The sequence below is a fragment of the Heptranchias perlo genome, chromosome 22, assembly GCF_035084215.1.
Source record: "Heptranchias perlo isolate sHepPer1 chromosome 22, sHepPer1.hap1, whole genome shotgun sequence".
NCBI classification, from domain to species: domain Eukaryota; kingdom Metazoa; phylum Chordata; class Chondrichthyes; order Hexanchiformes; family Hexanchidae; genus Heptranchias; species Heptranchias perlo.
This window is the reverse complement of record NC_090346.1, coordinates 29,347,290-29,370,507: the sequence shown is the minus strand read 5'-3', so window position 1 is coordinate 29,370,507 and position 23,218 is coordinate 29,347,290. Positions and strand designations below refer to the sequence as shown.

Here is a 23,218-nt window from a genome sequence, read left to right as displayed (position 1 = left end):
GATCCGTTGGTTGTGGAATCGCTTAGCTCTGTCTATAGCATGTTGCTTCCGCTGTTTAGCATGCATGTCGTCCTGAGTTGTAACTTCACCAGGTTGGCACCTCATTTTTAGGTACGTGTGGTGCTGCTCTTGGCATGCTCTTCTGCACTCCTCATTGAACCAGGGTTGATCCCCTGGCTTGTTGGTAATGGTAGAGTGATGAATATGCCAGGCCATGAGGTTACAGATTGTGCTGGGATACAATTCTGCTGCTGCTGATGGCCCACAGCGCCTCATGGATGCCCAGTTTTGAGCTGCTCGATCTGTTCTGAATCTATCCCATTTAGCATGGTGGTAGTGCCGCACAACACGTTGGATGGTGTCCTCAGTGCGAAGACGGGACTTCATCTCCACGAGGAATGTGCGGTGGTCACTCCTACCAATGCTGTCATGGACAGATGCATCTGCGACAGGTAGATTGGTAAGGACGAGGTCAAGTAAGTTTTTCTCTCGTATTGGTTCGCTCACCACCTGCCGCAGGCCCAGTCTAGCAGCTATGTCCTTCAGGACTCGGCCAGCTCAGTCAGTAGTGGTGCTACCGAGGCACACTTGGTGATGGACATTGAAGTCCCCCACCCAGAGTACATTCTGTGCCCTTGCTACCCTCAGTGCTTCCTCCAAGTGGTGTTCAACATGGAGGAGGACTGATTAATCAGCTGAGGGAGGTCGGTAGGTGGTAATCAGCAGGAGGTTTCCTTTCCCATGTTTGACCTGATGCCATGAGATTTCATGGGGTCCAGAGTCAATGTTGAGGACTCCCAGGGCCACTTCCTCCTGACTGTAAATCACTGTACCGCCACTTCTGGTGGGTCTGTCCTGCCGCTGGGACAGGACATACCCAGGGATGGTGATGGAAGAGTCTGGGACGTTGGCTGAAAGGTATGATTTCTGTGAGTATGGCTATGTCAGGCTGTTGCTTGACTAGTCTGTGGGACAGCTCTCCCAATTTTGGCACAAGTCCCCAGATGTTCGACTGGGTTTGCCATTGTCGTGTCCGGTGCCTAGTGGTCCGATGCCGGGTGGTTCATCCGGTTTTATTCTTTTGTGACGTTTTTTTAGCGAGATTTTACAACTGAGTGGCTTGCTAGGCCATTTCAGAGGGCAATTAAGAATCAACCACATTGCTGTGGGTCTGGAGTCACATATGGGCCAGACCAGGTAAGGACGGCAGGTTTCCTTCCCTGAAGGACATTAGTGAACCAGATGGGTTTTTACGACAATCCGGTAGTTTCATGGCCACCATTACTGATACTAGTATTTTAATTCCAGATTTTATTTAATTAATTGAATTTAAATTTCCCAGCTGCCGTGGCGGGATTTGAACTCACGACCGGATTATTAGTCCAGGCCTCTGGATTACTAGTCCAGTAACATAACCACTATGCTACTGTACCCATAATGTACTGAACACAATAATATAGCAGCTCGAAGGTGTTCTACAAACTCAAAAAAAAAATAATTGCAGCCCATGACTATCCATTTAATGACTAGGTTACATTTTTAAAATGTGGTAGCGAAAGGTTAAGAACACAGCTATTCTTGAATAATTACATGATTAAAGATAACTGGAGAAAGTCACCCTGGACAAGGTGTTAAAAATTCCCATTAAAATGGCAACTAAAAGCTGGCAAAGATACTGAGTATTTAACAATAAAATTAAAAAATTGTGTGTTTGGAACAGATGATGTGTAAAATTTCCCACCTTCATCAAAATAAATGATCCCTGCTCCATTAACTGAAGAGGATATCAAGTGCAGAGGAAAGAACAAATGTAATAGAAATATCTAAATTGTTGCATTTTTAAAAAAAAACTTTTATTACCAAAATAGAACTGCACTGCATTCATAAAATATATCTGTACAAAGTACATCCCATTTAAAGTAAACTCAATCACAATAAATTACATTTAGCATTCAGTTAATAGTTAAATGTATAGCTGCAGCTGCATTAGGATGTCATGGCCTTGGAGAGGGTGCAGAGATTATTTACTCAAATGGTACCAGGGATGAGGGATTTCAGCTTTATGGAGAGACTAGAGAAGCTGGAAACGTTTTCCTTAGAGCAGAGAAGGTTAAGGAAAGATTTAATGGAAGTGTTCAAAATCATGAAGGATTTTGACAAAGTAGATAGGGAGAAATTGTTTCCACTGGCAGGAGGGTTGATAACCAGAGGGCACAGGTTTAAGATAATTGGCTAAAGAACCACGGGGGAGATGAGGGGAAAAAAATTTACGTAGCAAGTTATTATGATCTGGATTGCACTGCCTGAAAGGGTGGTGGAAGCAGACTCAATAGTAACTTTGAAAAGGGAATTGGATATATACTTGAAAAGGAAAAAATTGCAGGACTATGGGAAAAGAGCAGGGATGTGGGACTAATTCGATAGCTCTTTCGAACAGCCAGTACAGGCACAATGGGTCAAATGGCCTCCTTTTGTGCTGCAAGATTCTATGATTAACTGCTCTGCCTCAATATGCTGAAGTTTACAAGCAACTGAAATTCATTTTGTCTAAAACAAGTTCCACCATTTCTTTTTATGCAATACATTTCACTTCTGTTTAGGATGTGGGGAAAAGGTGGGAAAGTGGAGTTGAGGTAAAAATCAGATCAGCCATGATCTCATTAAATGGCGGAGCAGGCTTGAAGGGCCGAATGGTCTACTCCTGCTCCTATCTCTAATGGTGTCTTATGGTCTTATGGTGTGCTTTTTAGGGCAGGAATTGCAGAATGAAAAAAGGAAATAAATTTTAATTGTAAAGATTTTAGCACGGAAATTACTGTGAGAAATGTAGTCATAATGATGTGCTTATATCAATTCTTCTTTGTTATTTTAGAGGTTGTTGTCCTCTTACAATAACAGGATAATCTCCATTAAATTAGTGGGGAGAAGAATTTGATATAATCTGTTTAGCATTTTTACAGTATAAGATTCTTCTCTCCACTATTTTATTGAAGGCATTGACTCATTCATTATAAAAGACAGCACCTGTTAAAACAGCAGAGGAATGTGATTCAAACACATTGGGCTTGATATTGCCAGGGCTGTGGGTTCGAGGTGGCGGGGCGATTGGGCACGTGGGTAACGCGGCCGGCGAAATCAGTCTGCCCCGCGCGCGATCGCAGCCTAATTGGATCCACTTACCTGGTCTTCTGGGTTACCCGCTGCTGAGCTGCGCGTCGGGCAGACTGCGCATGCGCAGTAAAGTCTGTCAGCTGGAGGAGCTCTATTTAAAGGGGCAGTCCTCCACTGACAGATGCTGCAACAAATAGGAAAAATTACAGCATGGAGCAGCCCAGGGGGAAGGCTGCTCCCAGTTTAATGATGCCTCACTCCAGGTATCATTAGATGGGGTGAGGGGGAGGGGGAGGACAGAGATCTTCCTCCCGGCGGCGGTGAGGAAGCGGCCTGCCTCTGCCACCAGGAAGGCCTGGCTCGAGGTGGCAGAGAAGGTCACCTGCACCACCATCATATCGCCCACCTGCATACAGTGCAGGAGGCGCTGCAATGCCCTAGTAGGTCAGCCAAAGTGAGTACACTTACTCATTCCCCTACACTCCGTCTGCCACATCACCGCCCCCACCCCACATCTCCTTCTGCACTGCCAACACTACTCTGTCACATCACCCCTCACACCCACTCAAACCTCATCCTCATCTTACCTGCACTTACTCACCTCGCCAGTACTCATCCCGCCACTACCACTCAACCCAATCCTCATACAATCTCATGGCTCTATCTCATACTCACCCTCTCGTGCATCTCTTTCACGGTCAGCCTCACTCAACCTGCCACTACCTGTGCTGCAGCCACAGGGCATGCATCACATCTGTGCAGTAGGAAGCGTAAGGCAAACGTGTTGTGAGCATGAATGGGATGCACAAGGGTGTTTGAGGGTTTGTCATGGTTTTTACCTATATTTAATTTCTGACCAACTCACGTCACATATCATATTGGCACCACTACTGCCACGTCTTTGCGAATCTTGACTGGTTTGTGCAATAATGCCCTTTCCTGAGGATCACAATGAAGACCCACACCTGATGCCACCCATTGTGTCACTGCAAAGTGGGTGTAGGTGTATTTGCAGGGCTCTTTTGTGCAGACGACTGAGAGATGTCGGCGATGTCCCCGGTGGCACCTTGGAAGGATGCGGAGGAGAAGTTGTTGAGGGCAGTGGTGACGTTGACAGCGACAGGTAAGAAGATGGTGCTCGGGCCAGCCGGCAGCAGCTCGGCATGAAGGAGGCTGCAGATGTCCATGACTACATGTCGAGTGACTCTGAGCCTCCGTGGGCACTGCTGCTCAGAGAGGTCCAGGAAGCTGAGCCTCGGTCTGTGGACCCTGTGGCGAGGGTAGTGCCCCCTGCGACGCATCTCTCTCTGCGGTTGCCCTCCCTCCTGCTGTGCAGGTGGATGTGTCACAGCACTGTGTTGTGGAGCTCCACGTGTCAGAGGTGGACGGCTTGGCCGGCAAGGCTGGTGATGCTGTTCGCCCTCCGAGGAGGTCATGACTGCAGCTACGGCGACCCCCATCCGGTAGATGTACATCTGAGGGGGTCCGCAAGGTAGGTACATGTCTCTGGACCCCGGGGTAAGTGTGCAAGTTGGTGAATTTGATTGTCAGGAGGAGGGTGGAGGAGGCCAAACTTTGTCCCAAGTGACAGAGTGGCCTCCTGCAATGAGTGAGGGTCTCCCCCCACCCCCACCTGTCAAATGGACCTTTGCAGCTGCCACAGGCTGATAGCTGCAACACATCCATTTCAACTAGGAGTGTTTCCCCCAGTATGGGAAACAGTCCTAGTTGTTTGTAAAATCCCACCCCTCCTGACATATTCCCTTAATCAGGTCTGTTAATGACCTGAAATAGCTAGGTAAATACTGTTAAGTGGCACCCCGCCGGCTTTAATTGCCTGCGGGATTCCCACATGCGGGGGCTGCGCGCGCACATCGGCGCGTCTGTGGGGAACCCAGAAGTGGGCGGGTTGGAGCCGGGCTCCCGACCCGCTCTGGGATTCCCCGATTTTCGGAGCCCCCCCGCCAGGAACGCACCCGATAGCGGGTGCTAAAATAGAGCCCATTAAGTGTTCTTACATGAACATTGTATAAAATAATTTCCATGCTATAGTTATCGATAGAGCATTGAACAATGTGAGGCAGTTACTGCAGCTTACTATTTAAACAATTGGCATGGTTTCTTTTCTCTGCTAAAGTTTTTAATAAAGTACAACAATAAACAGCACTGCTCTGCATGCATTTTCAATTACAATACCCATTTCATTGCTGTGTGTTGCTGATAAGTGGCTCAGCAATAATTTTCCACAGTTCCTGTAAGGAAAAACCACAATAAATCAACACACCTCACATTCATTAACAATGAAAAGTCAAATAAAAATTTGTTTAAAAACTGCGTATCAATAGGTGTTATCCAAATCATATATACTCTATTCGTGCTAGAAGTTAAGAAAGGTGTCGTTTACAGAGAGAACAATTTGTTATCTTAGGTTACAACATATCTAACGCTACAAACTGGCTCAAGTTATGTACTGCAGATGTGCGTTATAATGTAAGTAAACATTGTATATCGCATAATAGTTACTATAAATCACAAAAATAGAATTGTAATTTAAAATCTACTATTGAAAAAGAAAATTAAAAAACATGATGGCTTTTAAACAAACGACATGCAAATTGAAGAATTAGTATTGTATAAATGTTATCAAATTTAACAAAATTCAGTTGTAATATCTCCTTGCAAGCAGTTAGAAATACTATAACCCTTTTTGTTATATAAAATATATATAAGACTACTAATAATACACTACCACAAGATGGCAATCGTAATTCAAGTAGTAGCAGCTTTCATAGTTGAGTCTTAATAGCTGGGCCTTTTCTGCCTGTATGTGTTTAATTTCAAATTATCCCCCTGCAATTTTATTTTTACACTCCACATATATATTCAGTATACTATTAGAACACTCAATATCATATCCCAGGTGGCAACAATGAAGAAGGTTTAATTTGTTTTCTAATTCACAAAACCATGCCATTTGGTCTTCTATACATTAGGAAACAAAATAATATTTCTGAATCAAAAAGTGAAAATTAGAGAAATACATTCATGGGTTTAATCCGAAATGTACGTACGAAGAATTTTTTAATGATTCAAAAGTTTTACTTAGAACATAAGAAAAATTAAGAATGAGAAAAGGCCATTCAGCTCAGTGAAGCTCACCCCTCCAGTATCCTAGCTTTCACATTTCAACATACAACTGCATTTCAAATGGCGTGATGTTTTACCTTCTATTAACCTAGAAGCAATCACAGAAATTGGCAATTATTCTTTGCTAAATTAACAAGATCCCTCGAATTTAGCAAATTATTTTCTTAGTGACCTCTGACAGGGGAGTCCATTGGTCTGACATCAGTGTAGAAGATGAACCTAAGGTTTGGCACACTGATAGAGTCCCAGGGCATGATTTTAAAAGGAAAGTGCGGGTGCATTGGGGGCAAAGAAAATCAGGACTTTTTGTAGCGGGCAGGAATCCCGGCTTCAACCTGCCGAAGAACGCACACGACCCAGAGTCATCTGGGTGCGCGGGTCGTTACCGAAGCCATAAGTCCCGCCGGCAAGTCAGTATTTAAAGCAGTAAATCAATTACTTAACGTACTTGAAATGTCCATAAATCCAATTAAGATTGAAGGCAAGCGATTTCAACGCTGCCTCAACGTGATTCCTGTGCTGTGTGAAGCACGCCATGGGAAAGTAGTTGGGTTTCAGCCGGGAGCCATTTGGACATTTAAATCCCTGTTTGACAGATGGGGATAAAAGGCCAGTTTACTGCAGCAGGACACACAGTACACTCAGACAAACTTTTGGCTGGAGGATCTTTGTGTTTAGACGAAAATTCTTGGTTCACTCTCAAAATTGTTCTGTTTACATATATTTACCAACTTTTCAGACCCCCTCAAACTGACACCATCAGGATGGGGGGGGGGTGCGATGGCTGCATTCACCAGTACATCACCATCCTCGCAGGGCATGGCGTGCACTTCCACCACTTGTAGCTCCACAACACAGTAGTGCGCCACAGGCACCTGCACAAGAGCAGAGAGGGGAAGAGCAGAGGGAACGACGTTGCAGGAGGCACTACCTCCTCAGAGGGTCTACAGACCGAGGCTGAGCTTCCTGGATCTCTCTGAGGAGCAGTGCCTAAGGAGGCTGAGAGTGAGTCGCCAGGTAGTCGCAGACAGCTGCAGCCTCCTTCATGCCGAGCTGCTCCCGGTTGGGCCTGGCGGCATCTCATTAACCATTGCACTTAAAGTGACCACTGCCCTCAACTTTTGTCTCCAGATCATTCCAGGGATCCACCGGTGACATCGCCGTGGTCTCTCAATCATCTGCCCACAAGTGCATAAGACAGGTCACCAAAGATTTGTTTCGCAGGGCGTCGCAATATGTCAACTTCTCCATGGATGACCTCAGCCAGATGGAGAGGGCAGTGGGTTTCCACTCTGTGGCTGGCTTCCCATGGTACAGGGTGCAATCGATTGCACGCGTATAGCAATCCGAGCACCTCCACGTGAGCCAGGACTGTTCATCAACAGAAAGGGATATCACTCGATTAACGCTCAGCTCGTTTGTGACCACCGCAAAATATTTCTTCGTTTGTGTGCCAGATTCGAGGCAGCTGCCATGATTCATTCATTCTGAGGGAATCCAACATCCCGCCCCTCTTCCACACACCAAACAGCCTTAAGGGCTGGCTCCTCAAAGATAAGGGATACCCCCTGCACACATGGGGCGCCTCAGAGGTGTCATAAGCCATCAGCGAGGAACAGCGTTGATACAACGACGGCCACATCGCCACCAGGTCTGTAACTGAACATGCGATAGGACTGCTGAAAATGCGATTTTGGTGTCTCGATCATTCTTGGGAAGCGCTTCAATACACATTAGCGATACACAGTGTCTGCTCGTGCTCACTTGTGTGTGGTGACTCACCAGGTGCCAACCCAACTAACCGACTACTAGGACCCACCGAGGTGTGAGTATCTGCGCTGGTGGATGGCTCGCTAAGATGTGACGGTGCGCCCTCAGAGGCCGGGAGCTCCTCTGAGGAATCACCCTCTCCCATCACTGTGGTTGTTGAAGGGCCTTTAAGAGAACAGAAGGCACTATTAAGCATCATCACAGATGTGTCATGTTGCGATAAGCATTCCGAGGTGTTTAACATGCCAATCATTGTTAACATCAATTCATGTTGTGTGTGATGAATGTTAAAGATGTGTCACCAGACGTTTGTAGGGTGCTAGTCTCAGCGTCCCTGACGGACAGGTACTCGAGGGTGCTCCGCCTCTGTGAGGACCACTATTTGTTATGGCCCCTCTCTAGTCCTCGCCCTCTTCTCCTACAAGGGGAGAAAGTACAGTCGTGTGAGTGAGTGAGGGTGAACTGGTCAGCCAATGAATGCATTGCTTTGGGTGAGGCTGGCCGTGAAAGAGGTGCATCAGAGGGTTAGTATCAGGCAGAGACATCACATTGGATCAGAATTGGGGTGAGTGGTAGTGGTGGGGTCACAAATGGGGAGATGAGGAAGTGCTCATGAAGTGATGGTAGTGAGCCTTAAATGGGTGTGGGGAGTGATGTGATAGAGTAGTCTTGGCAGTGCAGAATGATGTGAGGGGCGGGGGGGGGTTGTGGAGGTGATGTGCAACATGGAATGCAGGAGAACCAGTAAGTGTACTCACTTTTGCTGACCTAGGTCATTGAAACGCTTCCTGCACTGGACCCAAGTGCTGGATATGTTGCTCCTGCTCGTGACCCCCTCTGCCACCTCGAGCCTGGCCTTCTTGGTGGCAGAGACAGGGCGCTTCCTCCTGTTGGTAGGGTAAAATAGTTCCCTCCTCCTCCTCACCCCGGCCAGCAGCACCTCAAGTGAGGCTGAATCTTGGAGCTGCCATGCCCCTGTGTTTCTCCATTGTGTCTCCTTGCTCGTTTCAGCAAAATCCATTGGAACAATGCCCCTTTGAATCTAGACGCTGCAGCTGACAGCAGGTCATGTGGGGTGCGCAGTCCGCCCGCAGCGCAGTGCAGCTTTCGGACGCCAAACCCGGAAACAAGGTTAAAGGCCACCAATTAAGTTGCGATCATGTTGGGACGGTAAACTTTTATTATTCGGGTTACCCGCACGCCCTTCCCCCGCCCCCGCCATCCCGCCGCCCTTTTAAAATCGTGTCCCTAATGTCTGTCAACAGTGAGTGAAAGAGGGGAGAACAGACCTGACAGTACTTATTTAATATTTCTACCATTCCTGCTTCCCCGTTACAAACTTGCCTCCTTGATCTCTAGCTGCCCTACCTGTCCTTGATTAATACTAATGTGCCTATAGAAAGCTATTCTTATTGCAGTTCATTTTTTTTTTGCTAATTTACTCTCATTTCCCTTAGACTTTCTAATCTCTTTTTTAGTTTTCCTATATTCTTTATATTAGTGCTAGCTTTCATTTTTATCTGACTTGTAAGTACTAAACGCTTCTGTTTTGTTTCAAATTTGATTTATCCCCCTATTCTTTCATTGAACACCAGTCTTCAATACAAACCTTTTTTTTCCTTACTGGAATACACCTGATGTGTTCCCTTTTCAGCCCAGTTCAATATTGCTGATCTATTGCTCTATTTGCCAATGTTTCATTCCATTTTGCCTGGACAAGGTTCCTTTTCATCTCACAATATTTTGTCCCCCCCACCCCCCCATCGCACCTCATTTTGTATTTTTAGTTCTCTAACTTAAAAATTGATAGTCTGGAAAATTGATAAATCAAAAGTTTAAGCTATTACCAGTGATATAAAATATCACATTTATGGAGTGTCCTGCTGGTCTCCCAACCTGAAGCCTTAAATCCTGTAAAAATTACCACAGATAATCAGAATGCCAATAATTAGAGCACGAATAATTCAAGTTCCACAGAACTGAATTTTTCCACTCCCCCAAGTTTAATAGTACTTACCAATTGTTCCACTCGTTCATAAAAAAGGAACTGTGGAAAGGTAAGTTTGACTGGTTCCACAACAAATTTAGTTTTCCCATCACTGATGTTTTCCAAGTCAGCCAAACACAATCGAAAATGATCATATGCATCACAGGTAACATCCATTTTTCTCAAGGTAAAGTTTAGCCTGAAAGAAATTACAGTTGAACTTTAATAAATTCTCTTGCTATAAACTTACTGCTATAGATAGTTCTGAAGATTCATTATAGTTAAAATAGATCAGACATCCATCGGGTTTTTGATGAGAATACTTGGCTAGTTTCACTCCTTAATAACAAGATGCACAAATGTCATAAGTTAATACTGTAAGAATGTATCTATTTTAATTTATGCATATTTGCATAATATTACTGAGTGGTCTTTATATGGTGCCATTTTTGGAAGAAGTATTTAAAGACAATGGGGGTAATTTTCTGAGTAAAAATCAGTGCTGGGGAACCCTACCTGCTGGCAGAGCATATCGGAAAATCGATTTTCCAATATAGAGTCATAGTCATAGAGTCATAGAGTTATACAGCACGGATAGAGGCCCTTCGGCCCATCGTGTCCGCGCCGGCCATCAGCCCTGTCTACTCTAATCCCATATTCCAGCATTTGGTCCGTAGCCTTGTATGCTATGGCATTTCAAGTGCTCATCCAAATGCTTCTTGAATGTTGTGAGGGTTCCTGCCTCCACAACCCTTTCAGGCAGTGAGTTCCAGACTCCAACCACCCTCTGGGTGAAAAAGTTCTTTCTCAAATCCCCTCTAAACCTCCCGCCTTTTATCTTGAATCTATGTCCCCTTGTTATAGTACCCTCAACGAAGGGAAAAAGCTCCTTAGTATCCATCCTATCTGTGCCCCTCATAATTTTGTACACCTCAATCATGTCCCCCCTCAGCCTCCTCTGCTCCAAGGAAAACAAACCCAATCTTCCCAGTCTCTCTTCATAGCTGAAGCGCTCCAGCCCTGGTAACATCCTGGTGAATCTCCTCTGCACCCTCTCCAAAGCGATCACATCCTTCCTGTAGTGTGGCGACCAGAACTGCACACAGTACTCCAGCTGTGGCCTAACCAGTGTTTTATACAGCTCCATCATAACCTCCTTGCTCTTATATTCTATGCCTCGGCTAATAAAGGCAAGTATCCCATATGCCTTCTTTACCACCTTATCTACCTGTTCCGCCGCCTTCAGGGATCTGTGAACTTGCACACCAAGATCCCTCTGACCCTCTGTCTTGCCTAGGGTCCTCCCATTCATTGTGTATTCCCTTGCCTTGTTAGTCCCTCCAAAGTGCATCACCTCGCACTTTTCCGGGTTAAATTCCATTTGCCACTGTTCCGCCCATCTGACCAACCCATCTATATCGTCCTGCAGACTGAGGCTATCCTCCTCGCTATTTACCACCCTACCAATCTTTGTATCATCAGCGAACTTACTGATCATACCTTTTACATTCATATCCAAGTCATTAATGTAGACCACAAACAGCTGTCTGTGGGCAGGGTTCCCTATCGTTAGCAGGTGCTTGGAAAATTACGCCTAAATGTAATTGTTCTTGTACTCCATTTCAAACTTTTGGTGGAAAAGTTATTTATTGCTTTGTCAAAATTGCATCGCTCTCTTTTTTTTTACAAAAATGGTGGGTCTGGACAGACCTTTAAACCACATAAAATTAAAGTTTTAAACCAATATATGTCCAGTACAGAATCATCTAGATGCCAAAGTGGAATGAGGTCATCGTCATGGCCCTCCCTCTAGTAAGAAAGTTAATACAACAACAACAACAACTTGCATTTATATAGTGCCTTTAACGTAGATGACAATGTAAGTTTTATGGATTTTTCACTGTTTGCTCTGTGCAAGCTTCCACCTCTCCAACTTTTCATGGAATGGCAAACATATATATTTAGGTTCGTCTTACTAATTAATAGACCTATGTAAAAGCTGAGCTTTGATTGCACATTGCTAATCAAAAGGGTATTCATGAACCTCTGGTATGGTACCATGTGGTGCCAAAATGAACCCTGAAAGGGTTACTTAAAAGGGTCTAGTCATGGCTTGTTCATAAGACTCTTACTACTGAAAAACTTCCAAAAAAAATTGGCTTGGAGTTCTGCAGGAAGAAGTAGTATCCCAAAACCATGTCTGTCAGTGCAACCCAGTGCACACACTCTGCATTAGACCACATTATGTCAAAGACATAAATCCATGTGTCAACCTAGAAAACTAGCAAACTAGAATGCAGCTTCAAAAAAAGTTGACAACTCAAGGGGTTAATTAATAATCTTGTTGTGCGGGGTCCTTTAGGGAAGAGTGACCATAACATGATAGAATTCTTCATTAAGATGGAAAGTGAAGTAGTCCAATTTGAAACTAGGGTCCTAAATCTAAACAAAAGAAAAATTCGTGTTTGACAAACCTACTGGAGTTTTTTGAGGATGTAACTGGTAGAATAGATAAGGGAGGACAAGTAGATGTGGTTTATTTGGATTTTCAGAAGGCCTTTGATAAAGTCCCACATAAGAGGTTAGTGTGCAAAGTTAAAGCACATGGGATTTGGGGGAAATATACTGGCATGGATTGAAAATTGGTTAACAGACAGGAAACAGAGAGTAGGAATAAATGGGTCTTTTTCGGGATGGCAGGCAGTGACTAGTGGGGTACCACAGGGATCAGTGCTTGGGCCCCAGCTATTCACAATATATATCAATGATTTGGATGAGAGAACCAAATGTAATATTTCCAAGTTCGCTGACGACATAAAACTAGGTGGGATCATAAGTTGGGAGGAGGATGCAAAGAGGCTTCAAGGCGATTTAGACAAATTGAGTGAGTGAGCAAATACATGGCAGGTGCAGTATAATGTGGATAAATGTGTAGTTATCCACTTCGGAAGGAAAAACAAAAAGGCAGAGTATTATTTAAATTGTGATAGATTGGGAAATGTTGATGTACAAAGAGACCTGGTGTCCTTGTACACCAGTCACTGAAAGCAAACATGCAGGTGCCGCAAGCAGTTAGGAAGGCAAATGGTATGTTGGCCTTCATTGCAAGAGGATTTGAGTACAGGAGCAAGGATGTCTTACTGCAGTTATACAGGGCCTTGGTGAGACCACACCTGGAGTATTGTGTGCAGTTTTGGTCTCCTTACCTAAGAAAGGATATACTTGCCACAGAGGGAGTGCAGCGAAGGTTCACCAGACTGATTCCTGGGATGGCAAGACTGTCGTATGAGGAGAGATTGGGTTGACTCAGCCTGTATTCACTCGAGTTTAAAAGAATGAGAGGGGATCTCATTGAAACATATAAAATTCTGACAGGGCTAGACAGACTGGATGCAGGGAGGATGTTTCCCCTGGCTGGGGGGTCCAGAGCGAGGGGTCACAGTCTCAGGATAAGGGGTAGGACATTTAGGACTCAGATGAGGAGAAATTTCTTCACTCAGAAGGTGGTGAACCTGTGGAATTCTCTACCACAGAAGGCTGTGGAGGCCAAGTCACTGAATATATTTAAGAAGGAGCTAGATAGATTTATAGACACAAAAGGCATCAAGTGATGTGGGGAGAGAGCGGGAATATGGTATTGAGATAGAGGATCAGGCATGATCATATTGAATGGCGGAGCAGGCTCGAAGGGCCGAATGGCCTATTCTTGCTCCTATTTTCTATGTTTCTAATTACCCTATGACATGTAGTTATCCTGAAGCTGCAACGGGTCACAGGCTTGTCATAACTTAAGCCGTAGGCACACCCAATATCCCATCACTTATTTGGCAGAAGAATGTGGCAAAAAACATGGGGTTTTTCCCTCATTCCTTATTGAGATGTTGCAGCTACTATGGATCTGTATTGGTACTGTGGCATATTTGCAAATTACAGCCTGTAATTTGGTGGAGGTCTCTAACCGGGGGAAAAAAAGGTTCTGTTTCAACAACTTGGGAATCCCTGACCAAAGTATTTGGATACATTGGTGCAACAGCCTTCCCAATGAATTTTATAAGCTATTGCATCTGTCAAAAGAATCTGAGCAACAGCTTATTGTGCCTGTCCATTTTGATTCCTTTTCTAAGAATGCAAAGTTCTTGCCTCACAGAAATACTTTGCAGTACTTTTGCTTAATGTGAAACATGACTGAGGAATCAGCAACGGAAGTATTTTATTTGAAGATCTGGGAACCCTACAAAAGGTAATCCATTGTGTCATCACAGTTGCAATAGGAAAAAATCCCAAAAGCCACATTTAAAACAATTTGCAATTAGGAGCTCAACTATATTTTTCAGTATTTTTCAGTTCTTCTGCTGTTTTGTAATCCAGTTCATTTGATTTGCAGGACAGATTCCACAGCAGCACAAAATTGCTATTCACATGCAAACTTGTACAATCACAGCTTTCATCTCTGACTCCTGGATATTCTCAAATGCCTCGAGAAAGTCCCAAAATCCCAAAATGCAATGCTGGTCTCTAAGCAAGCTAAAGAACTAGAAAAAAAATTATGAGCTGTGGTGCAACCAAGAGCTGTTTCCATTTATCGGCAGCACTTAATGTTCTGAATTTCTACTGCTGCTGCTGAATTCAGGCCTGTCATTGTTATCATTACTGTAAGGTAAAGGTTCCATGAGACACTGTGCATTTCAATACCATGTGTTATTAATGCATCTATTTTAATTTGGTGTTACATAAACCCATTTCATGTCCCCAAATAAATATTAAATAAAGTTATTGTAATATATATCTGGGAGGCCTTTGTATCAATGTTTCAAGTTGGAATCAAAATGCAACGGCCTCATGCAGCACATACAAAATACAAAGGTCATTTTCACTCTAGGATAAAGAGAAGCAAGATTTTTTAAAAATAGTAGATCGAAAGATCATTTTGGATACCTGACTCATTACGTAAGAGAGGGTTTGTTTTAAAAATAATGAAGTTATAAGGTATCTGATATTCCAGCACAGAAGCAACCGGGACACTGTAGGGGTTAAATTGCTTAACCCCCGAAACCGGGCGCTGGGGTCACGGTGCATGATTAACCCGCACCCGGTCGTTGAGATGCAGGCAGCACGTAAGATGAAATGATATCTGTGAGCAGCCAGGCCTTGCTGCGCTGTTGAGTGGTTGCTCACCAGCAGGGGGCCCCAATATTGCGAGTGGCAAGCATCATGTAAAGGCAGCCTGCACCTCTTATTTGCAAAATATAAGATACAGGTCGCACAGAGGGCTGAACAGAGATCAGACATCGCACATGTAAAACATAGATGCAGGTCCCGTCCCTATGTTTACAAACTGTTGAGTTATTTTAAAATATTGAATAAAGGTTGCGTACTACTAAATCCCACATCCTCCAATCTGCCAATCTGAGTTTGCACCAGGCCTGTGAGAGAGCGTGCACCAAGGTTCTCTGCTGATGCACTAGAGACCTTGGCGCAAGAGGTGGATAGAAGGAGGAGCATCCTATATCCGGAGGGAGGCAAGAGGTCATCCAGAAATATGCTCCCCAGGCAGTAAGGGACGAAGTCAATGGCAGGCCCATAGTACCACGAACAAGGATGCAGTGCAGGAACAAGTTCAATGCTTTGACACGAGTGGGCAAGGTGAGCGAGGTCAACTGTCAAGTGACATGTCTTATCAATTGCACCACTAGCCACATCCACTGCTCCATGCACTACACCCCCCATCACCCAAATACCAACAAACTCTTTCAATCAGTACTCAACTCTTCCAAACAGATGCTTCCTCTCACCCTCACAACATCCAGGTTTGGGCTGATAAGTGGCAAGTAACATTCGTGCCAGACAAGTGCCAGGCAATGACCATCTCCAACAAGAGAGTGTCTAACCACCTCCCCTTCAACGGCATTACCATCGCCGAATCCCCCACCATCAACATCCTGGGGGTCACCATTGACCACAAACTTAACTGGACCAGCCATATAAATACTGTGGCTACAAGAGCAGGTCAGAGGCTGGGTATTCTGTGGCGAGTGACTCACCTACCCACCTCCTGACTCCCCAAAGCCTTTCCACCATCTACAAGGCACAAGTCAGGTGTGTGATGGAATACTCTCCACTTGCTTGGATGAGTGCAGCTCCAACAACACTCAAGAAGCTCGACACCATCCAGGACAAAGCAGCCTGCTTGATTGGCACCCCATCCACCACCCTAAACATTCACTCCCTTCATCACCGGCGCACAGTGGCTGCAGTGTGTACCATCCACAGGATGCACTGCAACAACTCGCCAAGACTTCTTCGACAGCACCTCTCAAACCCGCGACCTCTACCACCTAGAAGGACAAGAGCAGCAGGCACATGGGAACAACACCACCTGAACGTTCCCCTCCAAGTCACACACCATCCTGATTTGGAAATATATCGCCGTTCCTTCATCGTCGCTGAGTCAAAATCCTGGAACTCCCTTCCTAACAGCACTCTGGGAGAACCGTCACCACACGGACTGCAGCGGTTCAAGAAGGCGGCTCACCACCACCTTCTCAAGGGCAATTAGGGATGGGCAATAAATGCCGGCCTCGCCAGCGACGCCCACATCCCATGAACGAATAAAAAAAATCACACATTACCGTTGCAAGCCACACAGCCACAACTCAGAGGTCACACACACTGGCAGCTATTCAACAATGACAGGCACATCACCCAAACATCTTGCAGGACACTCATCAACACACGTCTCGCTTTCTTGCAGGAGAAGGTGGCGCATAACAGAAGGCAGCAAGTGGCAATGGCTCCATGGAACATGAACCTGCTGTCCTCTCTCAGGATGACAGCATTCCTGTTCCACCCCTGCCACTCTGCCAGTGCCCTAGCTGTTGCCTGTCAGCTAGCCAGCCCACTCCCTGTGGAGTATTGAAACTTTATTATAGAAGCATAGGAAGATATGAACAGGAGTAGGCCATTTAGCCTCTCAAACCTGTTCCGCCATTCAATGAGATCATGGTTGATCTGCGACCTAACTCCATATACCAGCCTTAGCCCCATATCCCTTAATACCTTTGGTTAACAAAAATCTATCAATTTCAGATTTAAAATTAACAATTGAGCTAGCATCAACTGCAGTTTGCAGAAGGACGTTCCAAACTTCTACTGCCCTTTGCGTGAAGGAGTGTTTCCTAACTGCACTCCTTCACTCCCTAGTCCTAGTATTCAAGTATCGGAGGCCTCAAAAACAGGTTCAAATGCATCAGCAGCCAGAAGCAATAATCCAGCAATTAACCTGTAAATCGTGCATGATCCCTTTAAATAGCACTAGTGGGCGGTCCTCCATGCTGTTTACGACCTGTTCAGCTATGCGAGGTTAAGACAGTGCGTTGACTCGAGTGTTGAGTTCCAAAATCGTATCTGTCCCTTTAAATCAGCATTGCACACTGATCTACCGCATATTCTCCCTACTTTACATGCTGCTGGCATTCGTTATCTGCACGTGCGCAAACGCCTTTATCAAGATGGCGTCTGGCGCATCTCACACTGGAAGTGTTCCCGTGCATTTTGGACGTTGTTTTGGGTCCTTAGGAGGCCACGTAGCGCCTATAAAACGGGCGCTACACGGCCCAATTTATAGCCCTATAACTGGTCTCAAGGTGCCTGCACTTGTGAGAAGAAAATCAGCTAGAATTCTTGCTCCAGATTTCTGTCTTGTAATGCCCGCTGAAAAATTCTTCTGTAGACTTCAAGAGAGGATAGTGTCAAGTTTAGCTGTGATGCTCTGAATGGTCATACAGCTAGCCACGAATCAGTGTCTAGGGTCACACATGAAGAATGGCCACTTGGACAAAGTTTAGAAAGATAATTAGTATCAAACAGAACTATACCCAGTTGGAGTGAACACCTACAGGACGGGAAGATTGGGGTAAAGGGAAGAAAACTGATGAGAGATGTACATTGGTGACACTGCTCACGCCGTATTTTGCAACAATGCGCAGCCTATTTATAATAACTTGAAGTATTTTTTCCTTAAAAAAATGAGATAAAGCAACCAACAGGTGACTGTACTTGTAAGATTAACCACCTAAAATTCAACAAAATGTATTGCTGGTGCATCGGGCTGTCAATAAATTCCATCGCTGCCTTTTCTTCATGGTGCACTGTAAATTGCCAGTTAGCGGCAGAATAAAACCCAATTAGTGTTGTGACAAATGTATTGGTTTGCACTGTGTGGATTAGATTAGTGAATTACAGAATTGTCCTTCATTCCAACGCACAGGTTTAAATTCAGCACAGACTGAAGGGATGAAAGTCCTTCTCTGACATGCATACAAGTCCCAAGTGAGAGAGATTGGGAACTTCTAATGAGTTCCTCGTGAGTGCAAATTCATAAGCATAAAACTTCCCATGGCACTAATTAAAATCTTATCTGTATGATGATTATCATGTCAAATCTACATCTCTATCAACATAAGTTTTGTGTACAAAAAAGGAACATAGAGCAGCCAAATCTAATTATGGCTTAGTTGTAGTGGAGATCTGTGTTAGCTTTTTGGAGTCAACATTATGGGCTGGAAATTGCGCTGAGCGGCGGATGAACGTCGTAAGTAATTAACTCACCCACAAACTTTTTGCAGGCTTTCGGATGCCAATTTGCTTTAATCGAAACCTGCAAGAAAGGCAGTGGTCGTTCCCAAGTTTCTCTAAGTTGTAAGAGGAGGAAAGGATTGTTCTCTTCCCTGAACCAATTAGCTTGAAACAAGCCAGGCTGTGAGAACCAGGAAGTGAAGCTCATTCACAAACCACACAGCCCAAGAACCAGGAAGTGTAAGGTAAGATTAGTAAATGTACTATAAAATCAGGTAAAGAAAGCATTAAAACACTGAGATAAAACAGAAAAAAAAAGTAAAAAAATAAAAATATTAAATTTTAAAATTATTTTCTTTTTAAATGTCCAAAAACTATTAAAATCGGGAGTAATGAGACTCCACATTTTTAAAAGTTAATTTTCAGTGCCAGAGAGGTTGTTTGGCAGTCATTAATACTTACCACATCGTTAAACAGTGGTGAAAAAGGATTTTGGATGATCAGGATGTAGAATCAGTATGGTTCGAAATAAGAAGTAACAAGGGGCAGAAAACACTGATGGGTGTAGTTTATAGGCTCCCTAATAGTAGCTTTACCATTGGATAGAGTATTAATCATGAAATAATAGGAGCTAACAAAGGTAACGCAGTAATCAGGGGGGACGTTAATCTTCATATAGACCGGGCAAATCAAATTGGCAAAGGTAGTTTGGAGGACGAGTTCATGGAATGCATTCGAGACTGTTTCCTAGAGCAATACGTCATGGAACCAACCATGGAACAGGTTATTTTAGATCTTGTATTGTGTAATGAGAAAGGGTTAATTAGTAATCTATTAGTAAAGGATTCTCTGGGTAAGAGTGTTCATAACGATAAAATTTCACAATGAGTTTGAAAGTAACATACTTAAGTCCAAAACTAGAGTCTTAAACTTAAATAAAGCCAATTACATAAGTATGAGGGCCGTGTTGGCTAGGTTGATTGGGAAATTAAATTAAAAGGTATGACAGCTGAAAAGCAATGGCAAATATTTAAAGAAATATTTCAATATTCTCAACAAATATACATTCCATTGAGAAATAAAAACTTCACGTGAAAAGTGATCCACCGTGTCTAACTAAAGAAGTTAAGGATAATATTAGATTAAAAGAAAAGGCCTTTAATGTTGCCAAATAGAGTAGTAAGCCTGAGGATTGGGAGAGTTTTAGAAACCAGCAAAGGACGACCAAAAAATTGATAAAATGGGAGAAAATAGAATATGAAAGTAAGCTAGCAAGAAATATAAAAACAGAATGCAAGAGCTACAAGTATGTAAAAAGGAAGAGATTAGTGAAAGTAAACGTGGGTCCCTTAGAGGCTGAGACAGGAGAAATTAAAATGGGGAATAAGGAAATGGCAGAGATGTTAAATGAATATTTTCTATCTATCTACACAGTAGAGGAAACAAAAAACATACCAGAAATAGTGGGGAAGCAATGGTCTAACAAGAATGAGGAACTTAAAGCAATTAATATTAGTAAAGAAAAAGTACTGGAGAAATTAATGGAACTAAAAAACAACAAATCCCCTGGACCTGATGGTCTACATCCTAGTGGTTGCAGAGATTGTGGATGCATTGTTTATTATCTTCCAAAATTCCCTAGATTCTAGTCCCAACGGACTGGAAGGTAGCAAATGTAACTCCATTATTCAAGAAAGGAGGGAGAGAGAAAATAGGGAACTACAGGCCAGTTAGCCTGACTTTAGTTGTCGGGAAAATGCTGGAATCCATATTAAGGAAGTGGTGACAAGGCACTTAGAACATCATAACATGATTAGGCAGAATCAACATGGTTTTATGAATGGGAAATCGTGTTTGACAAATTTATTAGAGTTTTTTGAGGATGTAACTAGCAGAGTAGATAAAGAGGAACCAATGGTTTTATTATATGTTGATTTTCAGACGGCATTCGATAAGGTGCCACACAAAAGGTTGTTACACAAGATAAGGACTCATGAGGTTGGGGGTAACATATTAGCATGGATAAAGGATTGGTTACCAGACAGAAAACAGAGAGTCGGGATAAACGGGTTCTTTTCAGGTTGGCAGGCTGTAACTAGTGGGGTACCACAAGGATTGGTGCTTGGGCCTCAGCTATTTACAATCTATATTAATGAGTTGGATGAAAGGACCGAGTGTAATGCATCCAAGTTTGCTGATGATACAAAGCTAGGTGGGAAAATAAGCTGTGAGGAAGACACCTGGGGCTCCATTTTAGCACCCGCTATCGGGTGCGTTCCTGGCGGGGGAGCTCCGAAAATCGGGGAATCCCGGAGCGGGTCGGGAGCCCAGCTCCAACCCGCCCACTTCCGGGTTCCCCACAGACGCGATGACGTGCGCGCGCAGCCCCCGCATGTGGGACTCCCGCAGGCAATTAAAGCCAGCGGGGTGCCACTTGAGAGTATTTACCTTGCTATTTCAGGTCATTAACAGACCTGATTAAGGGAATATGTCAGGAGGTGTGGGATTTTAGAAACAACTGGGACTGTTTCCCATACTGGGGGAAACACTCCCAGTTGAAATGGACGTGTTGCAGCTATCAGCCCGTGGCAGCTGCAAAGGTGGGGGGGGTGGGGGGGGAAAGACCCTCACTCATTGCAGGAGGCCACTCTGTCACTTGGTACAAAGTTCGGCCTCCACCACCCTTCTCCTGACAGTCAAATTCACCAACTTGCACACTTACCCCGGGGTCCAGAGACATGTACCGACCTTGCGGACCCCCTCAGAAGTACATCTTCCGGATGGGGGCCGTCGTAGCTGCAGTCATGACCTCCTCAGAGGGCGAACAGCATCACCAGCCTCGCCGTCCACCTCTGACACGTGGAGCTCCACAACACAGTGCTGTGACACATCCACCTGCACAGCAGGAGGGAGGGCAACCACAGAGAGAGATGCTTCGCAGGGGGCACTACCCTCGCCACAGGGTCCACAGATCGAGGCTCAGCTTCCTGGACCTCTCTGAGCAGCAGTGCACATGGAGGCTCAGAGTCACTCGACATGTAGTCGTGGACATCTGCAGCCTCCTTCATGCCAAGCTGCTCCAGGCTGGCCCGAGCACCATCTTCTTACCTGTCGTTGTCAAAGTCACCGCTGCCCTCAACAACTTCTCCTCCGCATCCTTACAGGGTGCCACCGGGGACATCGCCGACGTCTCTCCGTCGTCTGCACAAAAGAGCCCTGCAAATACACCTACACCCACTTTGCAGTGACACAATGGGTGGCATCAGGTGTGGGTCTTTATTGTGATCCTCAGGAAAGGGCATTATTGCACAAACCAGACAAGATTCGCAAAGATGTGGCAGTAGTGGTGCCAATATAATATGTAATGTGAGTTGATCAGAAATTAAATATAAGTAAAAACTATGACAAACCCTCAAACACCCTTGTGCATCCCCTTCATGCTCAGAACACGTCTGCCTTACGCTTCCTACTGCACATATGTGATGCATGCCCTGTGGCTGCAGCACAGGTAGTGGCAGGTTGAGTGAGGCTGACTGTGAAAGAGATGAATGAGAGGGTGAGTACGAGATCGAGCCATGAGATTGTATGAGGATTGGGTTGAGTGGTAGTGGCGGGATGAGTACTGGCGAGGTGAGTAAGTGCAGGTAAGATAAGGATGAGGTTTGAGTGGGTGTGAGGGGTGATGTGACAGAGTAGTGTTGGCAGTGCAGAAGGAGATGTGGGGTGGGGGCGGTGATGTGGCAGACGGAGTGCAGGGGAATGAGTAAGTGTACTCACTTTGGCTGACCTACTTAGGGCATTGCAGCGCCTCCTGCACTGTATGCAGGTGGGCGATATGTTGGTGGTGCAGGTGACCTCCTCTGCCACCTCGAGCCAGGCCTTCCTGGTGGCAGAGGCAGGCTGCTTCCTCCCGCCCACCAGGGGGAAGATCTCTGTCCTCCCCCTCCTCCTCACCCCATCTAATGATACCTGGAGTGAGGCATCATTAAACTGGGAGCAGCCTTCCCCCTGGGCTGCTCCATGCTGTATTTTTTCCTATTTGTTGCAGCATCTGTCAGTGGAGGACTGCCCCTTTAAATAGAGCTCCTCCAGCTGACAGACCTTACTGCACATGCGCAGTCCGCCCGACGCGCAGCTCAGCAGCGGGGAACCCGGAAGTGGATCCAATTAGGCTGTGATCGCGCGCGGTGCAGACTGATTTCACCGGGCGCGTTACCCACACGCCCAATAGCCCCCCCGCCACGAACCCGCAGCCCTGGCAATATCATAGAATCATAGAAGTTTACAACATGGAAACAGGCCCTTCGGCCCAACATGTCAATGTCGCCCAGTTTATACCACTAAGCTAGTCCCAATTGCCTGCACTTGGCCCATATCCCTCTATACCCATCTTACCCATGTAACTGTCCAAATGCTTTTTAAAAGACAAAATTGTACCCGCCTTTACTACTGCCTCTGGCAGCTTGTTCCAGACACTCACCACCCTTTGAGTGAAAAAATTGCCCCTCTGGACCCTTTTGTATCTCTCCCCTCTCACCTTAAATCTATGCCCCCTCGTTATAGACTCCCCTACCTTTGGGAAAAGATTTTGACTATCTACCTTATCTATGCCCCTCATTATTTTATAGA

At 44.9% G+C, this 23,218-nt stretch overlaps 1 protein-coding gene across 8 annotated transcripts in view; it reads right to left on the bottom strand.

Annotated features, from left to right (window-relative positions):
• mettl22 (methyltransferase 22, Kin17 lysine) overlaps window positions 1-23,218 on the bottom strand; it is a 120,017-nt gene that overhangs the window by 21,995 nt on the left and 74,804 nt on the right. For 6 of the 8 annotated variants that reach the window (XR_010966836.1, XR_010966835.1, XR_010966834.1 and 3 more), the window contains exon 10: window positions 10,046-10,214. Coding sequence is in view for 3 of the 8 variants with exons in the window: in XM_068003169.1 (XP_067859270.1) it covers window positions 10,046-10,214 (169 nt within the window). In the remaining 5 variants the exon portion in view is untranslated. Of the gene's footprint in view, window positions 1-1,828; window positions 5,364-6,270; window positions 6,347-10,045; window positions 10,215-23,218 lie in introns of those variants that run through there. The other 2 variants (XR_010966838.1, XM_068003170.1) reach the window with 2 other exon arrangements.